General features: G+C 40.3%; 2 protein-coding genes across 5 annotated transcripts in view; both read right to left on the bottom strand.

The window, feature by feature from the left end:
• The window catches only part of chd7 (chromodomain helicase DNA binding protein 7), a 45,814-nt gene extending 38,078 nt beyond the window's left edge, over positions 1 to 7,736 (bottom strand). For 3 of the 4 annotated variants that reach the window (XM_035533957.1, XM_035533959.1, XM_035533960.1), the window contains exon 1: positions 7,501 to 7,736. The gene's annotated coding sequence lies outside the window, so the exon portion shown is untranslated. Of the gene's footprint in view, positions 1 to 6,855; positions 6,943 to 7,500 lie in introns of those variants that run through there. The other variant, XM_035533958.1, reaches the window with a different exon arrangement.
• A 1,316-nt stretch (positions 7,737 to 9,052) lies between these two features.
• Positions 9,053 to 22,721, bottom strand: rab2a (RAB2A, member RAS oncogene family). Its single transcript, XM_027027380.2, has 8 exons — positions 22,504 to 22,721; positions 19,045 to 19,116; positions 17,284 to 17,351; positions 13,349 to 13,431; positions 13,062 to 13,154; positions 12,803 to 12,914; positions 11,787 to 11,855; positions 9,053 to 10,565 (listed from the first exon to the last, which is right to left on the bottom strand). The coding sequence occupies exons 1-8, from the start codon at positions 22,547 to 22,549 to the stop codon at positions 10,470 to 10,472; spliced, it is 639 nt and encodes a 212-aa protein (XP_026883181.1). The 5' UTR covers positions 22,550 to 22,721; the 3' UTR covers positions 9,053 to 10,469.
• Positions 22,722 to 24,059: the final 1,338 nt, after the last annotated feature.

Genomic DNA, 24,059 nt, shown 5'->3' with positions numbered 1-24,059 from the left:
ACACACACACACACACACACACACACACACACACACACACACACACTTATACCTCCACTCATTTCTCATTAATTCATTCCCTCACACACAGAGCAGTGGCCACATATTGGCAAGAAAAACTACCCCAACTGAAGTGACCAGAGCAAAAAACAGTCAACAGCAGGCATTTGCTGTGGACATCATGAAGCTGGAAATGGCCATCTCTTTGCCATCCTCCATTTCTGCATTTCAACATCTCCAGTTGAACATGAGCTTGATAAGTATACAATTTCTGTGAACCCACCGTCCTATATTCAAATTTAAAGGAGTCATTTAGGTCCTTATAAATGCTGTTGTATCTCCTTGTGAGACCAGCAGAGTTGGAAACTTGTCACGTTCACCGGTGCAAAGGAAGTTGCCTACATTTTCTTGTTCTTTTGGAGGTTGAATGCAGACCGATCTGTACACCTTCGCTGCGGGTTTCGCAGGCCAACCACAGGCTCAAAAGCTACCATGCTGCACGGCAGTGAACTCAAACGTTAATCACCGTATTATTCTGCCCCCTCGGAAAAGCATTTAAAATGACCCAATGACCCGGGGGTGTTCTCGGGGGGGGGGGGAAATCGCACAGACAGCAGTGAGCGCTTAACAGCATCCATTTCTAGGAGCGCCTGTACTGCTGCGGTCACAGTGATTCACCAGATAACATCACTGAAACCATGACGACTTAAAAAATGGTCATCCGTAAATCATGGAATAAAGCTACATTACAACTGACAAACCTGATTGGCAACACATGTGAATCAGCCTGCTTCTGCATTAAATCCAGCTTAGGCCTTTTTTTTTGTTTGTTTGTTGTTGTTTTTTTTGCAGTCTGCCGCTGCAGGGCCGACAAGAAAATAAATACCTACAAACAGAATTCACAGCCTGTATATGGCCTGACCAACAACAAACGATCACAGTAAGAAATGTCTTGTGGACCTGAGGTGCAAATTCAAATTGGATCTTCTGCTTAAGAACTTATAAAACCTACAGAACATGTGATGAGGGCAATCGTCCCAGACGCTGCAGATAATCGGTGAGTCACATGGGTTTCTTGAACAAGCTGCCCTGAGCCGCACCTGTGCAGCGCTTAAAGGAACACTGCACTGGGACATGCCCACGGTAAAGAAAAACAAATAGGGGCTATTTAGAATTATGCATGCAAATGAGATCATGCCAAATGCAACCCTTTAAGCTTTCATTTATGTTTAGCAGCCTGGAGTGAAATGGCTCAAGGACCACATCCTTAGATTTGTTAAGTTCTGCCAGCCAACTTTGGCACCAAATGAATAAAATCAAGACAGTAAAACTGAATGGATTACATATTACAATAGTACAATAGAAAATGAAAATGTATGCTCGCAATTATAATAGTATTTATACAAAAAACCCTCCAAATATTTAATCATCATTTTAAATCTTCACACCTTCCTTTTAGGTACAGTTTCCAGTTGAAAGGAAAAAAGCAAGCAATTCAGTTCCATACTCAAATCCACATAATCAACAGGGTCTGTAAAATAAAATGTGTGAAGATCCACGGCTGAGACCACTGGAGCACCCGCTGGTCACTGCCTGTGCCACATGCCTATAACTTCAACCGCAGTTCTGGAAGCCAACCCTGTTTGTCAAAACACACAGCTATAGCCTAAAACTGTAAGAGCTAGATCCAAACAATGATCCTGCCAAAAAAACAACAAAATAAATAAGTCATATTTGTTTTTAAAATGACAAATAAGGAAGAGTCTGAGGAATGGCCCACCAAGTGTGTGATTGCAGTCATTAACACTGCCTACCTCTTTAATGCACTCTGCAACTAGAGTCACTGATTAACCAATCCTGGCTCCACAATTTTCCCATTTCAGAGAGTGTTTTAAAACACTGTTAGGAGAGCACAGCGTCCGGGACCACCTGTGGTTCTGCTCCCAGCCTTTGGTTTGATCTTTGCTGACAGAAGGTGCATCGTGGAAACAGAGAAGGAGGGGGAGCGAAACAGCTCGCCACTCATAACAGGGTCGTCGCAACCAACAGACACCAGCAACACGCTCTTTTATTTCTCTCTGCTCTCTAGCAACCCCCACAAGAGTCAGCTTGTGCAGCTGGGCATAATTTATATCAGAGAGACAGACAGAGAGAGAGACAGACAGAGAGAGAGAGTGTGCGAGCGAGCAAGAGGGAGAGGAGGGGGTAGAGAGGGAGAGACAGAGAGAACACATTGTATACTTGGGCAGTGGGGGTGGGGGAGTGTATCTATGGTGAGCAACTCAGCACAAAAGACAGCATGAGTGTGACACAGGATGCAAGGAGTGGATGGGGGTGGGGGGCAGTAGTAGAGGCAGAGCTGCATGGTTGTGTGTGTAGATCGGCTGGATTTACGCTTGGCCTCCTCATTAAATAGGTGAGAGCTGTTACTCACCGATAGCCAAGCGTGCACATGCAAGTTTGGAAGAGAGTAAGAAGGGAAGGACAAAAGCATGCTTACTTTGTGGATTGATGTGGCCAGTTTCGTTGACCCTGCACCATTTACTGTCCTAAAAAATGAAATGTAGGCAAACTATGCAAACGAATCTAAGTGGAGTGCAGAAGAGATGGGAGCAAGAGCTTTGACCTTCACTTCAAGGGCCTGGAGTCACCCAGGCTGCCTCACCAACCAAAGATGTGCCACTGGCCCAGCAAAGCCTCCACTGCACCCTCTTGCTCTAGGAACAGTGAGAACATGGGGCAAAAAATGAAGTGCTTTGTCTGGGTAAAGATCACTTTTTCACAGTGCTGGTGTGTACATAAAAGGCTAAATAAAAACCTAACCCTGTCTCAGTAACGTTAATTTGTGATGATTTGTGGATATTGGAACAGGGCTTTGATGCAGAGCTACCACAGACCTCAGGCCCTCTAGTCATGCATCATGCTGTAGCAATGAAAGGATTCAGAGGAAGTTTTCCCAGATTAACTTCCTGTCATGATGTCTTGCCAGTGTGAATCAGTAAACATTCTACTGAGAACAGCAGCAAAGAGGTTTCCTCCAAATACTGTAACTTTACATTCTAGATTGCCCTGGTTTAGATAAATAGTGATTGGTGCGTTTTAATATTCTGACTGCCAATATGTTTGTTTACATAACCTCATTTAATTACATAACCATTACATAACCACCGTTTTCAGGGTTTATTTTATTTTTCATCTAATAAAACAATAATAGCACTTCTCATTCAGACAAGTCATAAATGGCTAAAACAAGAAAATGGCTAGTAAACAGGGAGATGACAGCATTATCAATGCCATGTTCTGCAGGCATGGAGGTGTGATTGGAGGCCAGCCACTGGTCTGAACTTTTTCCTTAGGGTAGATGGGTTTCTTAGGCCTGCACATCCCGAGGGCCTTTTGCCTGCCTATAGTCGCCTGGGGCAGAGAAATTACCTGGGGGCGTGAGGACAGTTAGTTCATTCACACACCATGCAGAGCTCCCTTCTAGAATTAGGACATGCCTGCGGTCAAGCTGATGCATGAATAGAGGTTGCAGGCATTAAGAAATAAATGGAGAGGGGAAATAAGGAAATGGTCATCAAGCAGTAAACACTGTTACAGAAACTGTTTTTGTTCAAATATATACTGATTTTAAAAAGTGGCATCTCTGAGCGCTTCTTTTGAGAAGAATGATGGCAAAATAGCAGTTTGGATGTGTTCTGAGTGGAATTTGCCTACCTTGCAGTAGTTCTGTGATATATTTCGGCATCGTTATAAAACTATTGTTGCCTCTAATCACAGATTTTATCCTGATTTTCTATTGCCCTTTTACATACTTTTTCAACTTGAAACAAAATGGGAGAATAACATATTCAACGATTTTAGGCATATACTGTCCCTAACACAAAGCTGAAAGGCTCTCATAATATTACAACCATACACTCTGACTGGTCTAAAACCAAATCCTCCATCTTGTGTGTGTTTTTTTTTTTGGTGGGGGGGGGGGGGGGGGGAGAAAAGGCTGCTTGTTTTTGCAGTACAACAGACCCTCCTGCTAACCCTTGGCTGAGAGGAGGGGCCTCTGCGTGTGTGCACGCGCGACAGGGTGCCTTGCCTGACGTAGACTGAAAGCATGTCACAAACGCGACATACCAGCTTTGAAGCATAGCCTGATACCAAGGGGTTTTGGGGGGTGGGAGTGTGTTTGACCCACATTCCTGGAAGGCTACAGATTCAAGAAAAATCACCAATACACCCAGGGTTTGGTTTCATGAAAAAAAAAAAAAAACCCAACAAACTAGTGTACATTTCTGGATCAGATACTTGGTCAATCCTCTAATTCAAAATTTATGGTCATGTTACAATGCGGGCAAGGCAAAGCCACGCCACAGTAACAGTTCATCAACTTTAATCTTGACCCAATTACACAGCCAGATGATGTACATTACATAAACGCTTAAATAATTTTAAATAAGTTTTTTTTTTAAATGAATATATAAAAGTTGAAAATTCAAAACAAGAAAAAAGCTTGGAACAAGTTACCACACTAAAGAAAGAAATCCCTTTCATTATTAGATTAAACAAATGAGAGGCAGGAAGCAAGCTGACAGTCCCTGTCAAGTCACATGTAGAAAGATTTCAGTGGAGTTCATACTACACATCAAACAAATTAAAATGGCTGACACCAACCACAATTTCCCCACCTGCTCTGAAATCAGCCATCCTTTAATCCTAAGGAGGCACCTACAATAAACAGGAATAATGGTGAAAGCATCAAGTTGTGGTTTTGTTTTCTGATCAACATCTTTCTGCCTGGTGACACCAACACACCCCTACATGATCACACGCTAGTGATCGATCTCAATCTTAAAATTCCCCCCAGTATGCCCCCCCCCCCCCAACCCATTTACCCACACTGATGTACTCAGTGTAGGCCAAGATGGAACCCTCTGAGAACCACATTCCAAAATGCAGTCACAAAACAGAGCCCAAGCTCCGAATGCAGTATGGATCTACACACAGGACCACACAATCTGACTACCTGGAAAATCTGTGCTGATTATCTATGTCTAGAAGACCTTTTTGAATAATCATTTTAGTTTGCACCACATGTGTTCTTAGGCCCACATATGGAAGTGCCCATTTAAACCAAGCAATTAACTAACAAATTAAACGCTGAAATAATATACTTCATAGTTGTTTGGTATTGTATTTCTATTGGGGGTTTCAAAACTGGATGGCTGCACTTCATGCTTCTTGTGCACAGGTTAGGCACAAGTGGCAACAAATTTCAAACATCTGCAAACCTGGATTTAGGTTAAATCTTCCACCTCTGAAATAGCTGCTGCTTTCAGAATTGTGTTCTAGAGCTTAAATAAGTAAAAAGCAACAGCGACAAGATCTCGCAGTCAGTGTTATAAACAACTGCCCATGAAGGTCACACTTTGCAGCCTAATCACCAAAACATCAGATATTGTAATGGTTGTAACCAACACTTATAGCAAATACGATTAAAATCATCACCCGGCTGACGAATGAATGCTAGTATAAAATTGTCTCGATAAAAGCTCCGCTTACAGGTGAAATTCTGAACTTCACGCCTGAGGGTTGACCACCACCTCACCTCGGTTCATTGTTTTTGCGAATTACTAAAATTATTTCCACGTTGAATCCGTTAGAACAACCGTGTCTCTCAGTCGAGAGCACCGACATTAATACGTGCAGGTAAAACAAGTTTTGTAGAAACTTTGTCGCCGGAGAAAAGAGGAACCTGCGCTTGCCTCGTAACACTTTTCAAGCCGATGCAACTAGTGAACAAGCCGCTGTAACCACAAAAGGCAAAGGAGAAGAAAAAGCCCGAAGCTACTACAATGCGACCTCACATCTGCTCCGCCATGCACAGGCTTCATATCTGTTCACTGAGTGGACCGACACACATTAAAGCTGCCATCTTAGGTTAAAGACTTTCACAGGGGGCGAGTGGCAGTAACAACGATACTACTAGGTCTAAAACGATTATTCGTTTAATATGGCAGATTAGGAACAGAGCTGCTTAAAATAAAGTTTTAAAAACTTATCATTCCAGTACAAACAATTAAATCGTAGGTACGACTCGTAAGCTTTATACAAAGGCGGCATAAGGCTGAGACCGCGAGGTCTCATATCTCTCGATCTGTCTGGAGTCAGGTGTTTTTTTTTATATAGTTCCTTATTTAGCTTTCAGGTATAGTAATAAAGACACGACATTACGTCTACATCTGAAACAACGTCGCGATATGAGCAGAATCTGAAACTTTTTTAAAAAACTTGTCCTATATTAAATAACCGCGACCGAACGAGCTTTCTATAAAACAAAGTTTTATTACAAACGTTGTCTTACAAATGTGCATACAGTGAAAAAACCTGGACTATGTAGAACTTTTGGCTGGCTGTATCCTGTTATCTGTGCGTGAGACCATGAGGACGACGTCCCTTCTCCAACATTACCGACAGGGCACTTCCAACCAGCTAATTACCACTGCGCACGTTTTAGTCGGAAACGTACTTTACACTCGGCTAAATACAAAATATACATCACATTTTCCAAAAAGAAAACGAAACCGTCATTTTAATACCACTTTAAACACATTTTAAGACATAACTGAGCATTTTAACCAGAGTTATAGGAAAAACAAGGGATTGACCATCTGGCCTCACGCAACCTTCCCCACGTATATTGTCCTTCTCCGGACGAACGTAGCTAGTTTCAAAACGATTACCAATTCCAAAAAAATACATTTAACGATTTCCCTATACGATGTAGCTATGATATAAACTCAAAGCAACAACTAACTCAACACTTGAAAGAAGTTTGATATACAAGGAGAACTGTTTTACCGTGGGTTGTTGATACGGGGTCGGGGATCTCCCTCATTCAGCACGGCCAGTGACTCACCTCTACAGCTACATTCAAACCACCTCGTGTCTCGTTGAACATAACATTAGCTTGCTAACGAAGGCACAGCTTTTCACCCTTTTAGAAAACAAAAGTTTAAGTGATAAAACGAAAAGAAACCCCTCTAAGCACGGTTTCATGTGTACACTTGCCAAATAGGGACAAATGTGTTACTTATTTTACCAACACTCCGATTTTTCATTACAACTAATCGGGACAGATTCGCTCATTACAATGAAGCCAACGAAAAGGTGGCAAGCTAAACCAGCTAATGCTAGCATGTGAGCAAGCTACTTACTTTAAAGACCTTTCAAGTATTACACTACCCCCCCCCCCTTCGGATACCCTGTAGCTTTGTTTCTTATGAAACTACCAAACAAATCAACTTCCACGTTTTGTTCATATGTGCCGATTTCATTGAAAACAAGTTAGAACAACTCTTTAAATTAGTTTTCTCACAATAAAAAGTGGAGATAAATGGTTGAAACGCCACGAAAACCACATGACGCTAATAAACAAATGTACTTGCAATACAACGAAGTAGAAACCATCACGAAATAAAGACAATTAGCTTGCTAGCTACTTACCCTGTTCAACGCAGGTCAGTTTGGGTTTCTCGCAAATTAACTCCAAACAGTACGTCCTGGAAATTCCTTCAAACGTGATAATAAAGGCTGAATGTCTACTTTCTGTTGGTACAGCCAGCGTTTCAGGTTGCGGTCCTCGCCGACTCTGCTTCACTCCTTTGTGCTAATTTCTCTCAATTCGAGTTTAATCCGATCGATCCAGGCGGTCGTGTGCTCGAGCCCTCTCCTCCGCACGCTCGCGCTCACCTTCCACAGGCAGGGGGCGCGTTCATGGTATACTAGATAAACATGCGTGCGCGTGAGTGACCTCGCCGGGCTGTGACGCATGAGCGTTTTTTCTGCCTTCAATCTCCTACACTCTTAACAGGCTGAAAGCATTTTTATGCCATCAACGTAGGCCGACATAGTTCACAAAGTTGAATTCTACATCTGACAGCTAGGATTAATGAAGAAATCACAACGTATGCGCAGTTGATATATTCACTCTAGTTTGAGTAACTGTAACACTTTATCATATATTTGTATTCCATTTGAACAATTTAGCTACAACTACTTAAGAGTAAGATGGGTCAGGCAATGTTCTTACCTTCAGAAGGGGGGAAAAGTGCTCGGCTTTCCTTACTGGCTTCAAATACGCAGTATTCGTTGTAATAACTTTTGAAACGATTGTTTTTCTAGCACTGTGGACGTTCGTTCTATAAAAAGCACGAAGAAACGCAAAAACATTAAGGAAATAAGTTTTAGTTTACCTGTATCACCAGTATCCAGTCGCCTCAGGCGTATGTACCCCGGATGTAAGCATAGCCCAACTTTCCACGGCCTTCAGTCGTCCCTTGATGTTTTAGCCCACCTTAACCGATATTTTTAAAAAGTCCCTGTGAAGCATTGTTATTTGTCTTATTTGATATAAATCAGAATATAACTTAATTGTAAGAAGCAAAGGACGTGTAGACGTTCCAGCACCAAACAGCAGCTTTTAGTAGTATGGAACTTTTTTGTCTCAACTTGCTTGTTCTTAGCACTAGATTTGTCGAAATCAAGCGGGAAAAATCCTTGTATAAAAATTGGTTTGGATGAAGGAATTTTATTAAATCTTAAATCAAAATAGGAGACATTAAGATTGTATCCCAAATTTCCTGCAAGATCTGCGAAATGTTATATATTACTTTCCAATGTTTTAAAGTGTGCATTCATCAAGCAATTCTGTTTAGGCTATTTCATTATTCTTTTTTTGTTTGTTTTTCAATTAACCTGCTCTCTATAGCAATAAGTTATGACTTGCAACTACTATCCTTCTCTTTTCAAGGCAATTATATCATAATTTTGTTCAGTCTAGAGTTTATATTACCGGAATACACTTTTCATATAAATGCAGCCAAATTGCTCTATACAGTTCTATTTGAATGAAAAGAGTGATAATTGTTCATAGCAGAATACTAATATAATTAACATTAGTTTTTAAGTTGGGATTTAGTTACTGTATTTTATATAATTTCCATCACTTATGCAAGTTCAAAACACCCCAAAAGACTACAAAGCACATATACAAATGTAAGTCCAGAGTTGATGAGTTTATTATATTTTATTGTGATAGCATTTCATTTTGAGAACACAGCAAATAAAGTCAAGGGTCACGAAGTTACTTCAGTTTGGCTTTTACCACACCCCTTTCACAACGGACAAGATGTTCACCATATACCTATCATAACAGAATGTAATGCCAGAGAAAGCAAGCCTTTACACAACCAGACATCTAAATTAATGTGGATCTGTAATGACATTACACAGCAGACTGCATTGGAGAACAAAAGATTGAAAAGGGAAATATATGTTTATGCGTACACAGATTCCATCTTGAATGAATATATAGTTTTAACCATGAGTGTGTGTATGCACTTGAGGGCAATATCCATCTACTGTAAGTGAAACTAGCATTTTAATATGTACGCATGTGTGAATTATATGTAGTCTTTTTTATGAATCCTGTGCAGCATGATAACCTTTTGCCATCCCTTTTTTTTTTTAAGGCAAACAGCAGATCTAGTTGTGGAGGACAGGTGATCCATTTCTGAAGTTGTGATCGAACACAGGTAAACACAAATTTGGCATTAAAATAGACACAGAATATTGAGCCAAAGTTTCTATACACAAGAACAAATTAGGGGCACAGAGATGAGGGCAAAGGCAAGATGGCAGGACCAAACTAAAATTAACAAAGTAAAAGTTACCCTTAAAATGGTGTCAAAGCAGGTTTGGAAATGTTGCAATACTGTTGCATTTTCAAGGTCTATTCATACAGTATAGAACTTAAGCAAATTCAATACAGAATTCTAGCTCAGTCAACATACATCAAAAGCAAGAAATGATAACTATATATACAGAATGTGAATGATAAATACAGATTTAAAACAGTCCTGCTTTTTATTCTTCCTTCTTTTAACTTCTTCACTTTGATAATGGCTGCTCCTTTCATCACAAGCCCATGTTTCTCTTATTTTGACCTAAGAGTTCACCATGGTTTTCATAGTATTCAACCACTTAAACCGATTAAAATACTATAGATGACTCTGTAGTGTTTAATACAGTTCAGCTCTAAGTCAAAAGGGCACAAAAGAAAATCCACAACTGTCTGAGAAAATCAAATACAAACATGAATATATTTAAGAATATGGGTTCCAAAGCTCCTGGGGTTTAGCCTACTTAGTAACCATAATCATGTCTGCTGTAGCCCACAATGGGGTTCAGGAGTTTCTCAGGATTTAAGGACCTGGTCTCTCTTTTTTTTGGTTGTTTTTTTTTTTTTTTTGTATGCATTTTTTTGTTTGTTTGTTTTTTAATTTTAAACAGCCATCTAGTACACGATTTGAATTTGAGGGCTGGGCAGTGGGGGTTTAAGAAAATGTTAGTGAGCATGACCAGTCCAGTAGAAACATGAGGAGTAGAGTGGGTTGGAGGGATGGGCGGTGCACTCAGCAACAGCCCCCTCCGGCTTGCTGTCCACCCTGTCCGCCTGCAAGCGAGGAGTTGGTGGCTGCATGCTGGGGTCCAATCTTAATCCCGTTTGCCTGTGAAAATACAAATTAAAAGGCAGTCAGTGCCATGCTACTGTAAATAGAGACTGCTTGAATTCCTATTAAGGGTTAAAATAAATTAATTGAATGTGATTGAAAAACCAAGTAATTGGTTGTAGTTTTGCTTCGATATGTCTTTATGTGGTCAAACACTGTGTAAATACCAGGCCCCAGAGGTCTGAGTCATCACCCTGCTTTTGATGGCAGTGAAGTGGGAGAACCCTGTGTTATTGCAGCAGTCAGATGGAGAGGTAGGGAAATCAGCCAGCCAGCCAGCCAGCCAGCCCCCCACTCCCTCACTCACTCACAGGTGGCACTTTCCTTTGCAACACAAAAGCATCCATCTCGCCCACTACTTGCTTAAGTGGGCTCTGGTTCAAAAACAGCCTTCTACTGAGAGGTCACAGTGTTGTGGTGCTGTTAAGGAAACTCCACATCATGCTAAATCTGATTTATAGCATCTGGGGGTGGGCTGTCCCTCCTCGCCAAGTTTGGGAGTTCCTGGCCAGGATCTCCATCAGCTGATGCGGTTTGGACCTGGTGTCTTGATTTTTTTTTCCTATTTTTTTTTGTACTTCTCCTACTACTCCCACAAAAGATAACAACAACGTAAAGCTGCAGTGAGCATGACTCCTTCTGAGCAGTAGTAACCTTATGGGATATGAGGAATTTTTGTGTTGGCAGGCAGCCAGGAGAGGGGCTAGTGGGCCTCTCTGGAAGCTTCTATGGAAAAGATTCTGGCCTTTCACTGCCTTTCTTCCTCCGCAGTACCTGCTCCTCAATGTTTTTATACCATCTCACAGGCAGCCAGCATCAAATGCATTGTTAACATCTGAAGTCTTTTTAACAGTGATTACTATGCCACTGCCCTTTTCAAAAATGCTAACCCATAAACAAATATTTGACACATTTTGCTGGATCTGCATTTGAACTTGTGCAATTCTGGAATTAACTGCATAAACATTCCTGATTACCACATAGTGCAGAAAACAATATTAAAAACCTTACCAAGTAAGGAACAGGAACATGCTGATCACTTAATAACAACAACAACAACAACAACAACAAAATAGCACTTTGGAAAAGAAAGTATGCACTTCCAGAAACCATAACCTCAAATATTAGAGGCATGTCTGACTGCATGATCAAACCCTGGGTATTGCTATTGGAAGTCCTCTTAACCCAATTCTTTATAAAATCAACTTTTTCTGTTACCTCATTGTTTATATCAAAGACACCTTCCTGGATCTTTTCATAGATCTCCTTAGCTGTGTTGATAAATGCCTGTAATGCAGAAAATGACATCTTAAATTGAGCAAGCAAATTAATCCATCTTATTTAACCTCAATATTACCTTTGGCTAAAGTTCATAAACAGATCTTTCCATGAATTTAGGATAGACATGTTTAAGACTACACCATGAAACAAAATACACCATGCAATGACATTCCCAAATTTTCAGTTAAACTATATTGACCATTAATAAATAAAGTTAAACATATAACATTTTATAATATAAAGTTCAAGTATTAAGTTGTTTAAGGCTGAGAGATGGCGCCCCCCTATGGCCTTAGGTGATGGGGTTGTTATTTGGAAATTGCACCGGTCAAAGATGATGAGGATGTCTAGAGATTCATATTGCAGATTCAGTGGTTAGCCTGAGGGTTTAGCCCCACCCTCCGCACTTTGCAGGCTGATTAACATAGCTGATGTGATTCTCTGCAGAGCTCCGCCTCAGCTCTTCAGAGCGCATCGCTCTTCCGCACCTCAATTACCGCCAGACACAGGCAGAAGAAATGGTGGCACAAGACGGCAGCAGATGTGCGCGTGCATGCACTTGCATATGTTTCGCCATGCATGCGCTTGCGTATGTGCGCAGGGGATCTATGAATATGCATGATCTTTAAATAGAAGACTGAAACGTCATAAAAGGGCAGGGGGAGGGGTCAAGAGAATTCACACGACACTAATGAGACAAATTAATCATACAGGGAGCCCTGGGTGGGTGGATGGAGGAGGGGCCTCCGCAAATTAACGCCTCCGCTTTTTTAAAGACAGCTCTCAGCTCGGCTTCAGCTGCCTGCCTCCCACTGAGCACAATAAGCTGTTTCCCCCACAGTTAGGAGTATTGTCTCCCCTGAGTATTGTCCGTGTGTGTGTGTGTTTTAACATCAACCACAAATCACCACCCAAACACTGTGAACCCCTGACCCATATGGGCCAAGTTCTACCTCTTCCACATTTGATGCCGTCTTAGCTGAGGTCTCCATGAAGATCAGACCATGCTCTCTGGCAAACGCCTCTCCTTCCTCTTTCTTCACCTCTCTCCGCGACTCTAAATCACTGTGCAGGGAAGAGAAAATGAGCCGGATTCAGTTCGGGAGGCGCATACGGCAAGGGGCATCTGCTCAGCAGGTCCCCATTGGGAGGTTTGAAATAAAGGCTTCTTCACAACAGGAGCAAATGAAAGCAAGCTTGACTTAAAAGTACCTTTTATTTCCAATGAGCATGATGACCATATTGGAGTTGGAATGTTGACGAGCATCTTCTAACCAGGTTGTCAAATGGTTAAAGGTGTCCCTTCTGCCAGTTTCAGAAGAGAATGTATTAATTTGTCAACACATACAAATACATTTACTAACTAGTGGATCTAACTAGTGGATTAACTCTCAAAACCAGAATAACAAATCCCTGGAATTTATGGAAGGTTATGTGAAGGGTCCAACATGAGCAAGGACACTTTAAAAAGCCAGATAGCATTGGTGTGTTGGACTTGCCTTGTGATGTCGTACACGAGAAGAGCCCCAGCAGCTCCTCTGTAGTAAGACCTGGTGATTGAGCGGAAGGACTCCTGGCCAGCCTGGAACACAAGGACAGCATGTCCACGCTGAGAGATGAGTTCATGAAGAATGGAGTTCCACCAGCTCATCTTAGGGCACCAGCCTTACTCTAAGTGACACCCCATCCTAGTCACTGCCCCACCACTCTTAACGGTTATAACAGCTGCCCCCCTGCCTGGGTAGGCCACAGCTCAGTTAGACACCCCACCCTCCCTCTGCAAAACACACAGTAGTGTGTGTGCACACCCAGACCCACACCCATAGAAAGACTCACAGAGAGGAAAAGACACACCACACAGCAGCGGCCACTGCCGCCACTACTGGCCCACACAAGCACCCACTGTCTGCCCTTCCATCCCACAATGCATTTGTCTCCAGCAAGGTGGCTAACCAATCAGCAGGCAATCTCACAGCAGTTTCCAGCGACAACCATTCAACAGCATCTTTGTCATGGCATAAAATGGCCTCCCCAGCAGCACCAGGGTTGCGTTGCCCCCTCTGGCAGAAGGCGAGTAAGCCAGGGGCACACATTTGAATTCAATAACCCACTCCTCCCCTGGGGGCAGCTGTTAACATTAGAGTTAATGGAGCCCATTGTGAATAAATGATGAATGGCACTTTTATGCTTGCCATCTGCCGGAGTGAAAGGTTACAGGAAGGCCAGAAATGCAGATTTCTCCTGTTACCCAGTTCTATCAGTGAAAAGTCTGACAAAATAAAAAAAGAAGGAAAAGTGTGACTTCAAATTATTATAATTATTACATACAACGAAACAAAGCTACCAAGGCAACAAAAACAAAACTAGAGTGGTCAGACAGGCAATTCCTCACCATCGGGTAAAGAGGTTGTGTAACATCAAATTAAGATGCCAGAAATGTCACATGGTACTTGTCTATATGCTGAACATTTAAAATTACACCTAATTTTTTATTGATCTAATTTTACCTCAAGATCTAATTTGGATCCTAAAGATGAAAATAAAAGTTAAAAAACAGAATAAGTCTAGCAATAAATTAAGACGCATTAACACGAGAAATAATTTACATTTTATTTCTATGATTATAGTAAACTCTTTACTTGAATGTTATAGTCTGGCTCCCTCTGCTGGCCAATATGATTATACAGCTGACTCAGTACAGCTTTGTACTTTTTCATGATTTGAAGGCTTAATTAATACAGTTCATATCTCACAGCAAGGCCCATCTGAAAATGTCTCGACAAGAACAAACTTTTCAAACTGAATGAAGTCAAAGAATAATTAGCCAGACTGGCTTATATACATCAGCAGTCAGACTGCCAAATGGCTTAATTCAACAGTCTCAGCATAACTGCAGTCTGCTGGGTTGTAAAACCTTGCTTATTTGACATATCCAGATGTGCTATGATCATGCCACTAATTAATTTTTACTACATTTACTCTGCAGTACAGAGCTGGGAAGAAAACAAAGCAACAAGGCTCAGCAACAGAACATTCATTTAGCAGTAGAGTGTAACTAAACCCTAGGAGCACCCCAGCTTCTAGATAAAGAGCTGCTTAATGCTGCACTCAAGTGATGGGCAATTCCAGTGCTGGAGAGTCGCTGCGTTTTCTCTGCCCTAACTGGAATCAATTCAAACCCAACTTCTGCTAATTAGCTAATCAGTTGAATTAGGTAAGAGGAAGGTTGGAAATGCCCATTCCAACATGCACAGACAGACAAAAGGACAGGCACGTCGTAAAATACTACTGCTGTCTGGACCATTTATAATACTAAAACTATATTTATTTTGACAATCCCAGGTTCTCAAGTACAAAAGTACAAAAAGTGGGGCAGCAACGTAGTCCATGTAAAGCAGATGCTGTGTGTCCTGGACCATTTCTACTCTTGACAATATTTCAAAAAGGACAGCCCCATTATAGGAAGGAAGAGCTTGCAGCAGGCTGTGGGCCGAAGTCTTCCTTGAGCGTTTTCAGATGCAGGGGGCTCAGGGAGTGGGGTACTGAGGCTTGGGGTGGCAGGGTTCAAGGGCCCATCCCATGCAGTCTGTTCAGGTATGCTGGAGTCAGGGAGTTGCAACCTTTACCTCCTGCCTCTACTCCGTTAGGAGGTTGACCCTCAATTCCTGTCTCCATTGTTACTTTCCAAATTGCTTCCGTTCGTATGACGGATACACCTGCTATTTGGACATCCAATTTTTCTGAAGCAAATATAGAGGTCATAGAACTGCCAAGTTTAGTGCTTTTCCCCATTCACTTGTTTTTCAAATCAGTCACAATTTTCTAATTTCCATCAGGCACATGGAACCCACCAAGACATGCAGTAATATGGCTCTTCACAACTGGAGTCTGGCACTCCTAGATTAATCTGTACACCAGGCCTGACAAAAAAACAAAACAAAAACAAAACAACAACAAAAAAAACCACATGAAACTGCATCTTTCTTCATTTGGTATTTCTATTATTGTTCAAGTGTCCTATTTGGTAAGGACAGTGTAGCTCCTGGCCTGCTGTTAAACATCAAAACTGTTATCCTTCTCTGAACTAAATGTCCAATTTCTCCTTTGACAGAGACCTGCCAATCTTGCTCTTGGCCAAAAACTTTATTAACCAGAATACATCGTCCTTGTGTAAATATTAACCAGTTAATATTTGTTTATATCTATTACAACATTTTTTTCAACCCATTTAACTCTTGCTACAGAAAAACAAACAGCTGAAAAACAAACAGCTGTTAGCGGTTAGCACTCTCCCCCAAGCATATTCAGTGAAATATAATTAGCTACATGAGTCACATAGAAAGCACTCATAGGTCTTTTTTATTAACTATATAGCTAAAACTAGTTTTCATATTGACAGCAACCTCAGTACTGGTTCTGTTACAGTCGTATGAGACAGCTCAGCTACCTTTGCTTCAGTAATGAATGGAATGTGGAATATAGCATGTTCACAGGTTAGACGTCCTACAAAAAAGTATGTAAGGTTTTGACCCCTGCCTGTTCCCATACAGGCTTTGTAAGTACTTGTCGTGCTGTCATTTTTAGGAGAATTGTGAAAGACGCAGTCAGCGAGAGTGCAGGGGCAGTGTTTCTCAACCCTATCCTAGGGATACACCTCACAGTCCACATTTTTGCTGCAGCCCAGGCATTCAGTGCACGCATTGGCTGGCTTCAGGCTTGCTAAAAGGCAAGATGAGGCTAAAAATGTGGGCCGAGGAAATGGCTGAGGACACAAACGGTATGGAAGCAATTTTTAAGAATGACATTTAAATGTATATATATATTCCCTTATATTTATATCAAGCTACAACTCTAAGAGCCACAGCTGAAGTGCTTAGAATACTAAGTCTTGGGTTGAAATCTGATTGACAGGTTTGGGGTGGGATTATACAGTACTCATTCTGAAAGGCCTGTATCAACTGCCTACATTGATGGATAGTGTGATGTGACTCTCAGAGAGCCCCTTAAACAATTTAAAGTGAAAATGACTTTTATTGATATTTATTTATTATTTTTAAAGTGTGTGTTTAAAATGAGTGCTATGCCCCTGAAGTGTATGCCGCAGCAATAGTTTCAGAAAGAGAAAAGAAAAATAATTGCATGCTATGACACAGATGTATGCTGTCAGTCACTACTGACACTATGAAGACCTCTGATACAGTGCTTTTCTAATTCACTTACACCCATACAGCGCACAGAAAGCCACCTAAAATTTACAGTGCCATCTTTGGATCTGTAAAAGTGAACACATGCAAGTTTCAAAGGTTTTATCCTTAGATTTGTGTTATGAGCATTAGCTTTTGACAGGATGAAGCCAACAACTGCATTAGCAAAGGCAGCCAATGTGCCAATGTCAGCCAATGGCTGAGTGATAATCAGTGCTCATAATACTTACTGTATCCCAGATTTGGAGCTTAATCTGTTTGCCATCTATAGTGATCATTCGTGCTCCAAATTCTACACCTGCAAGTCAGAAAAAGAAGGTGTTAACAGAAGGTGTTAAGTAACTTTTTATAACAATGAATAACTCTGGAACAAATGTTTCTATTAAAATGGAAACCACAGATAAGTTTAGAGCTGAGAAACAAACTTATTACATTTAATTTTTAAAGTGAATTGCTTGCAATATACAATGTAGAATATGGGGCAGAAGTACTACACTGAACCAAAACTCTCATCAGCTGGAGGGTTTGAGACTAGACCCCGATGAGGCGCTTGTGCTGAAATGAACTGGATCCATGTGTACCAGGAGAGAGTTCTGTACACATTCTGCCTGCATGTCGTGGGGAATGCAGTGCTGCAATATTATATGCCACTGTAATAGTGGCCCACACATGGTCCTGCCTGCATGATCTGAACCTGGGCCTAAGAGGAAGGGGCTAACCGATACAAAATGTGTTACAAATGCTAATTGGATGTTGGACCACCAGTGAAAACAGCTCTGGTTGGAGTAACAAGGCTAATGGTTGAAGTAGCCTTAAAAGCTGGTCCCTAGCAGAGAGCAAAAGTTCAAGATCATTCAATAACAATTTACAACTCACTATCAGTCTGTCTTCCAAAAGCCTACGGAAGATAACAGGCTTTCTTAATATATTAAGAGCTTAGTAATTTAATTGTATGGATTAATGCATATGACTAACTGCAACACGTAACCCATTATATACTTTAATATTTTTCTTAAGCCTCCACATAAGAGAGAGTGGTAATCGAGGAGAATACATTTAGCATTAATAGTCTCTCTGAATGTTTTGTTAACATTCAAGAAAAAAAAAAAGTGTTGTAGTATCCTAGAGACAGCAATGATTCAAAAAGATTCTTATTACTTTAAGCTGACACAAGGGGGTATGGTTTAAAGATCTTCCCTTTTATGTCAAATATGCACAATATTTGACTGATTGGGATAGACCTGTCTAGTTTGAAATGCCACTGGGATTCTGCACAAAAATGAAAATGCAGCATGTGACCCAACAGAAAAAAAAAGTCAGCACAGGGCACTAAAGGCTGAAACATGATATGGTGAATAGAAAGATGACATCACCTGATCAGACTAGTCTCACAGGAATTTACTGCTGTATGAAGTTAGCAGCAACAGCCAAATATCCAAATATCCTGGCCGTCTGTCCAGACTAAACAGCTATTTTATTTATTAATTTATTTAAGTACAGAATTCTTGCATGGATGACCTTCCCAGCATATCTGAACCGAACAGAATCAAAGTCATAAGATTTGAAATGAAAACATGGTACTAAAATAGCAGAACATCAAGAGTACCAAAATCTTGTTCTTCTGTGTTGCAAGAGGGTCTCAAATAATTGTTCTTTGATTGTGATTTGCATTTGACAACATCATGACAACTGAGGACTACTACTAGTTACTTTTTGTTTACCAGCACAGCCTTTCATCCCCACGGTAAACTGGCTTGAACTTAAAAGTCTGCATTAAATAAGCTAAACTCAAGAGAAATTTCTATTAAACTATTATTTAATTTATTTGTTTCATTTCTATTAAACTATTATTTCAAACTGATTTCATCTCCTTTAAATCCAGTCCTCCCCTAGCAATACATGTGGTGCCAAGCTATATTTCCTGGAGTAACAACACTTTTGACCATCTGTCAATTACTAGGATATGATGAGTTTGGCTGAAAGGAGCTTACCAATAGTGAGATCGTGCACAGGCTGAAAACGCTTGTCTGTGAACTGTAATAATAGGCATGATTTCCCCACACCTGCAAAGCAAACACAGTGGATAACAGATGAATACACACAATTGGGCTCAGCACCACTTGCCCAATATCCTATGACCTCTAAATGATTTGCTGATGACCAAGCTCAGCAAATGTCTATTCATTTTGCACACAGGATGCATCATCTTTCCTAACCACTTCTGTGAGGCTCTGCTAGCACTTCAGAACACTCAGAAGAGACCAGCAGGCATTCGCCTATGACACAGTGCAGGAGAGGAGGAGTGCAGTTCTTCTCACCCACTGACAACTACTAGCTCAGCGGCTCCTACCTATGGAAGGCCCATGGCACATCTGAGACACAAATCTGGCTTCCAGTTGGCGAGCGAACTTTTGCACAGCTATTCAATACTTCCAACAGTTTTACCACTGGCGAATTTTAAAATAACTGTTATGTAATATTGCAAAATATAAAAAGCAACAAATCTACTAGTTCAACATTCATGACACCCAAAAAATAAATAAATACAATTTTAAATGATGGCACACCCATAATATGTATGACAGTGGTCTACTTAGCTTAGACTATGTGTACTTTGTTCTGAGGGCACAGGCCACTTACAAAATGAGCCTCAGTTCTTCCGCTTTATCAAGTGATTTAACCAAGGTGAGAATCACCATACTAAATGCACTATCCAACACTAACGAACTCAACAGTGTCCATTTTCTAAACAAAGCAGGAAGATCTGCTGCAGCACACAAACAGGTTAGCTGCTTTGCCCACAAGAGTGTGTTTCCAAGAGCAACAGCAGTTGCCAAGCAGGCTAGCTAAACTCAAGGAGCGCTCATGAGGGAGATGTATAGAGTCAACATATCAATGACATAATAACACCTACCTTTAACCAACAAGATGCAATGTCATACTATAAAACAATTCTATAGTGTGCCTATAAAAATAAAAAAACAATGTTTTTATCACCCAAGTAAAATAAGCTTTATAGATGCAGGGGCTATAGGGGACTCAAAACATATTAGGCCTTCACTGCAGTGCAGACATTTGATCATAATGGTTAACTAAATGTTTTTGAGCCTGCATTGCATATAGTACATTAAAAACACATATATAGGGGTAAATGACCAGAACCATTTTTCAGTATGCCATTAAACCATGGCAGATGTTAACAAGGATTGAACTACAACATTTCCCCAGCACACTCTAGGTTTAACATTCCTACTGGGCAAATATAAACACATGGCAGAGTGGGGCAACATCAAAACACTATACGAGTAGATTGGGTTTCTCTAAACATCAGTGAAGTGCCACACATTGAATAACAAGCAACTGGTCAGTCCTGTTTACTCCTGATGGCAATTTCAACATAATAACAGACCAAACTGAAAGGAAAACAACCCAACAGAAGTCTGTAGTTTTGTTTTTGTTTTGTTTTTTACAAATCATTAAATAGTTAAAAAAAAAAAACACACATACAAAAATACATTCAGGCCTACAAGCTGATAGGGAGGAAAACCCCATCAGTACATGTTAACACTTAAAGTATCCTGAAACATACTATATGTAAATAATACATTGGTTTTTCTCTGCAAATACAGATCATAGCCTTCATATTATATTATTATGATATTATGATTATGTGAGTTATTTATATTACATTATGATTATGAACTGTTATGAAAATAAGTGATTGGGGTCAAGGGAATGTCTATAAATTTGATGGAAAGATTGCAAGGTGAGGAAAAAAAAAGATTATTTGAAATCACATCAAATTAGCACATCCTGTTTAACCATGAAAAACAGCAATCACTAAATTCAGTGTATTCATGCAAACCCATCTGTACTCAGAATCACACAGATACTCTGAAAGAAGTGTTGCTTTTATAGGGTGAAGTGGTCTGTTCTGTGTAGCCTGTAATGGGCATATTAACTACTAGCAATTATAATAATGCATCAATGAGAATGATGGTTAGTATAGCCATTTCAATCTGGTTTAGATCATTTTAAAAGATATTTTATTCATATTGACTGGAAACCAATAATGTCAAGTTTAACACGTTTTATGACCTCCTTATGAAACGCTCAAACACACATTCAACATTGTGCAAGAAATGAAATTTGCAAGGAGACACTGGTGTTTAGACATGAGTACTGCAGCAGTGCAGTTTAACACATTTTTTAATCAGTATTTTAAAACGTGCAGCCGTCCCGGGGGAGAGGGTGCTTGGCTTTTTGTTTGTTTGTTTGAACCTAGCTCGTTTTTCCATCTACAGCCTACCACCTGCTATACCTACGAAGTTCTTGAAAGAAGGCCCAAAACAGAGCAAGGGCAGGGACTATGTAACGCACACGGGGTCACAGTTCAAGATCTTGTGTCATCCAAATTCGGTTAATTTCAAGATTACAGATAATTGCGTGGCACTGATACGCATTACACTGCGAGTCCAGTGCTTGGGTGTCAAGGCCTACTGAAATAAGGCTACGGATTTTTCATGACGAGCAAACAAAAATGTTGGTTCAACTACGACAAAAGAAAAATCTAGTAAACAAAACCGTTATGCCTTTACATGCCAATGACAAGGGATTGTTATTGCACGATCTTTATAATACAGTACTTTGCCACTTCTGAATGAGGTATTCGCTTAACGCCATTTTTAAATTGAAGAACTATCTGCTGCTAGCTAGCTAACCCTAAGACATTAGGGACCTAGCCATCATAACTTAAACTGCTATTGTGGCCTTATAAGTATTAAAAGATGTTAGCTAATATTTATCCTACCTTAACAACCGAACAGACTACGAACTGCACATACTGATATTTTGAAAACATAATACCATATTATTTGTCTGCATATTCCCGTATCGACTGCTCCCCTAGCTAGTTAGCTAACGATAGTTAGCTAGCTACTCTAGGTAAATAGCTAGCTTGCTACATAGCCAGCTACTGTGATGAAGAGACAGATGGCTAGCACTAGCTTACCTTAAAAAGATATTAGCCATCTAGCCACCCAGTGTCCGAATAAGCAGAAAGACAATAGGTTTCCTTCTGAGTTGTTATGAACCTGTGACATGCACTTATTAAACTTGCTGATTACAATCAAGCTATAATGCAGCTAAACAAATTAGCAAGCTAGCTATAATACTCGTTTAACATTTTCACCAGCTATGCGTTAGCCAATAAGGCGCATGTATAGAAAAGTAACTTAATGTTAGCTAGTACGAGCAAACAAACAAAAAAAAAAAACAAAACAAAACAAAAAAACGGTCCGTCATCCCACCCCTTGTGTCTCAGCTTTTACCACGTCATTGACTCCAACACTGCGGAAATAAAACACGGACGCTTAAAAACGACAGTAGCTCGGTTAGCCAGCCATGGCGTTAGCTAACCAGCCATCTCTGACAGAACAGCGGCCGCTTACCCGTATCTCCGATAATGATGTATTTGAAGAGGTATGCATACGCCATGGCCAACCGGTGATATGTCAACCTGCTTTGGCCGTGTTAAGATGGCTTCGCGACCTAAAACCGTATGTAACCGCAGGTGATTTCACTAGGTCTGACTTGGCCCTTCTCTCTCTTCGACGGGAACGAACAATAAACACCTCAAAGCTTCGGCGGAGACGTCACACGCCCCGCCTTCCTCCGCCACGCACGCAGAAGACTCCCTTGACTCAGCCGGAAGTTCACACAGCAAACGCTGATGCCTTTTTTTTTTTTTTTTTAAATATTGCCTTTCTGACTTACTTCTTATCTCGTTTTGTTTAACATCCCGAATTAGTCACACTGACCAGGCTGCTAAGCGATCTGTGCTTTCACACAAAAAGCAATTTTGCAAATATCAAAATCGTATTACTCTTGCTGATATCCTAGGGTTTGTTTTAGGGCTGTAGGCAAAGTTTTCTTTTCACCTGCTAAATGTTTATGCAATCTCAAACCATAGTGCTGAGTATGCTGTCTGAACTGAAACTAGTACATGACAATGCCTATTAGTGACAGGTTACTACGTCAAAGATAAGACAAGATTAGCGTCATCTTATTTGTCTTCTTCAACTGACTAATTCTATGGACACATTAGAGAAGTTCTGTTTATTTCCTACTCTGAAAAACGTAATCAAATAAGCACGCTTCTGGTGAACCACTTTTCGTGATGTTGCAAAATGCTTTTTTGGCACTATAAAAAAGCTGATTGACTTTATGTGTATATACTATTATGGGAATAATTTTTAAAATCGATTTAAAATATGTCACAGCAAGTATCATATTACATTTATTAAATAACAAAACAGAACGACTGACAATGCTCTAATCACCGTTCATGAACATCAGGATTTAATAATACATCTGGCAATACATCTGTTTGTCAATCATTATCCCCGCTAAGCATCCCCTCAAACGTCTTTGCAATGACTTATAATGTACACTAGAGGGCAGTGCTGTATTTTCATTTAATCAACTTTCACTTGTGAAAAAAGCATAGGTGCATCTTCGAGTTAGTTTGCTCTTTTCTTTTTCCCCTTTAAATCTTTTGTGTAATAAGAAAACTGACACATGTATTTTGATCATTCATGGTTCCTACAGGATAGTGTGTCTGTAGCTGATGGTAATAAAGATTAATACCCTTGTTATAGTACAATCTGTAAGTGTTAGGGAGGGAAATGGACTAATTATAGTTAATTAGGAAAGCAGAGCCAGTTTATGCAATTAATAGCTTCCGGTTTTAGAAAATATGGGTCAAGGTATTTACAGAGCATAGCCATTCTTGCTGACACATATCACTAAACTTTATTTGTCTGTTGTCACATTTTTGACTGGGACAATGGAAGGCCCCCCAAAAGATTTAAATATCTGAATATGTAGATATTACACAGATTCTCAGTTTCAAAACAGTGTAATGAAATATAACCTCAATGGAACTCACTACTTGTGAGATTACCATTAATCATGGGATCAATGATCTATTAACAACAGTGGCTAT

Source organism: Electrophorus electricus, chromosome 15 (genome assembly GCF_013358815.1).
Source record: "Electrophorus electricus isolate fEleEle1 chromosome 15, fEleEle1.pri, whole genome shotgun sequence".
NCBI classification, from domain to species: domain Eukaryota; kingdom Metazoa; phylum Chordata; class Actinopteri; order Gymnotiformes; family Gymnotidae; genus Electrophorus; species Electrophorus electricus.
The sequence above is the reverse complement of the archived record's forward strand: the minus strand, read 5'-3'. Positions and strand labels throughout refer to the sequence as shown.

What these genes read in the sequence shown, in the direction of transcription:
- rab2a (XM_027027380.2), bottom strand. Translation starts at nt 22,549, where the DNA reads ATGGCGTATGCATACCTCTTCAAATACATCATTATCGGAGATACGG. An exon ending in CATCATTATCGGAGATACGG is followed by an intron (nt 19,117 to 22,503) that starts GTAAGCGGCCGC and finishes TTTGCTTTGCAG; the next exon opens with GTGTGGGGAAATCATGCCTA. An exon ending in AGCTCCAAATCTGGGATACA is followed by an intron (nt 13,432 to 17,283) that starts GTAAGTATTATG and finishes CTTGTGTTCCAG; the next exon opens with GCTGGCCAGGAGTCCTTCCG.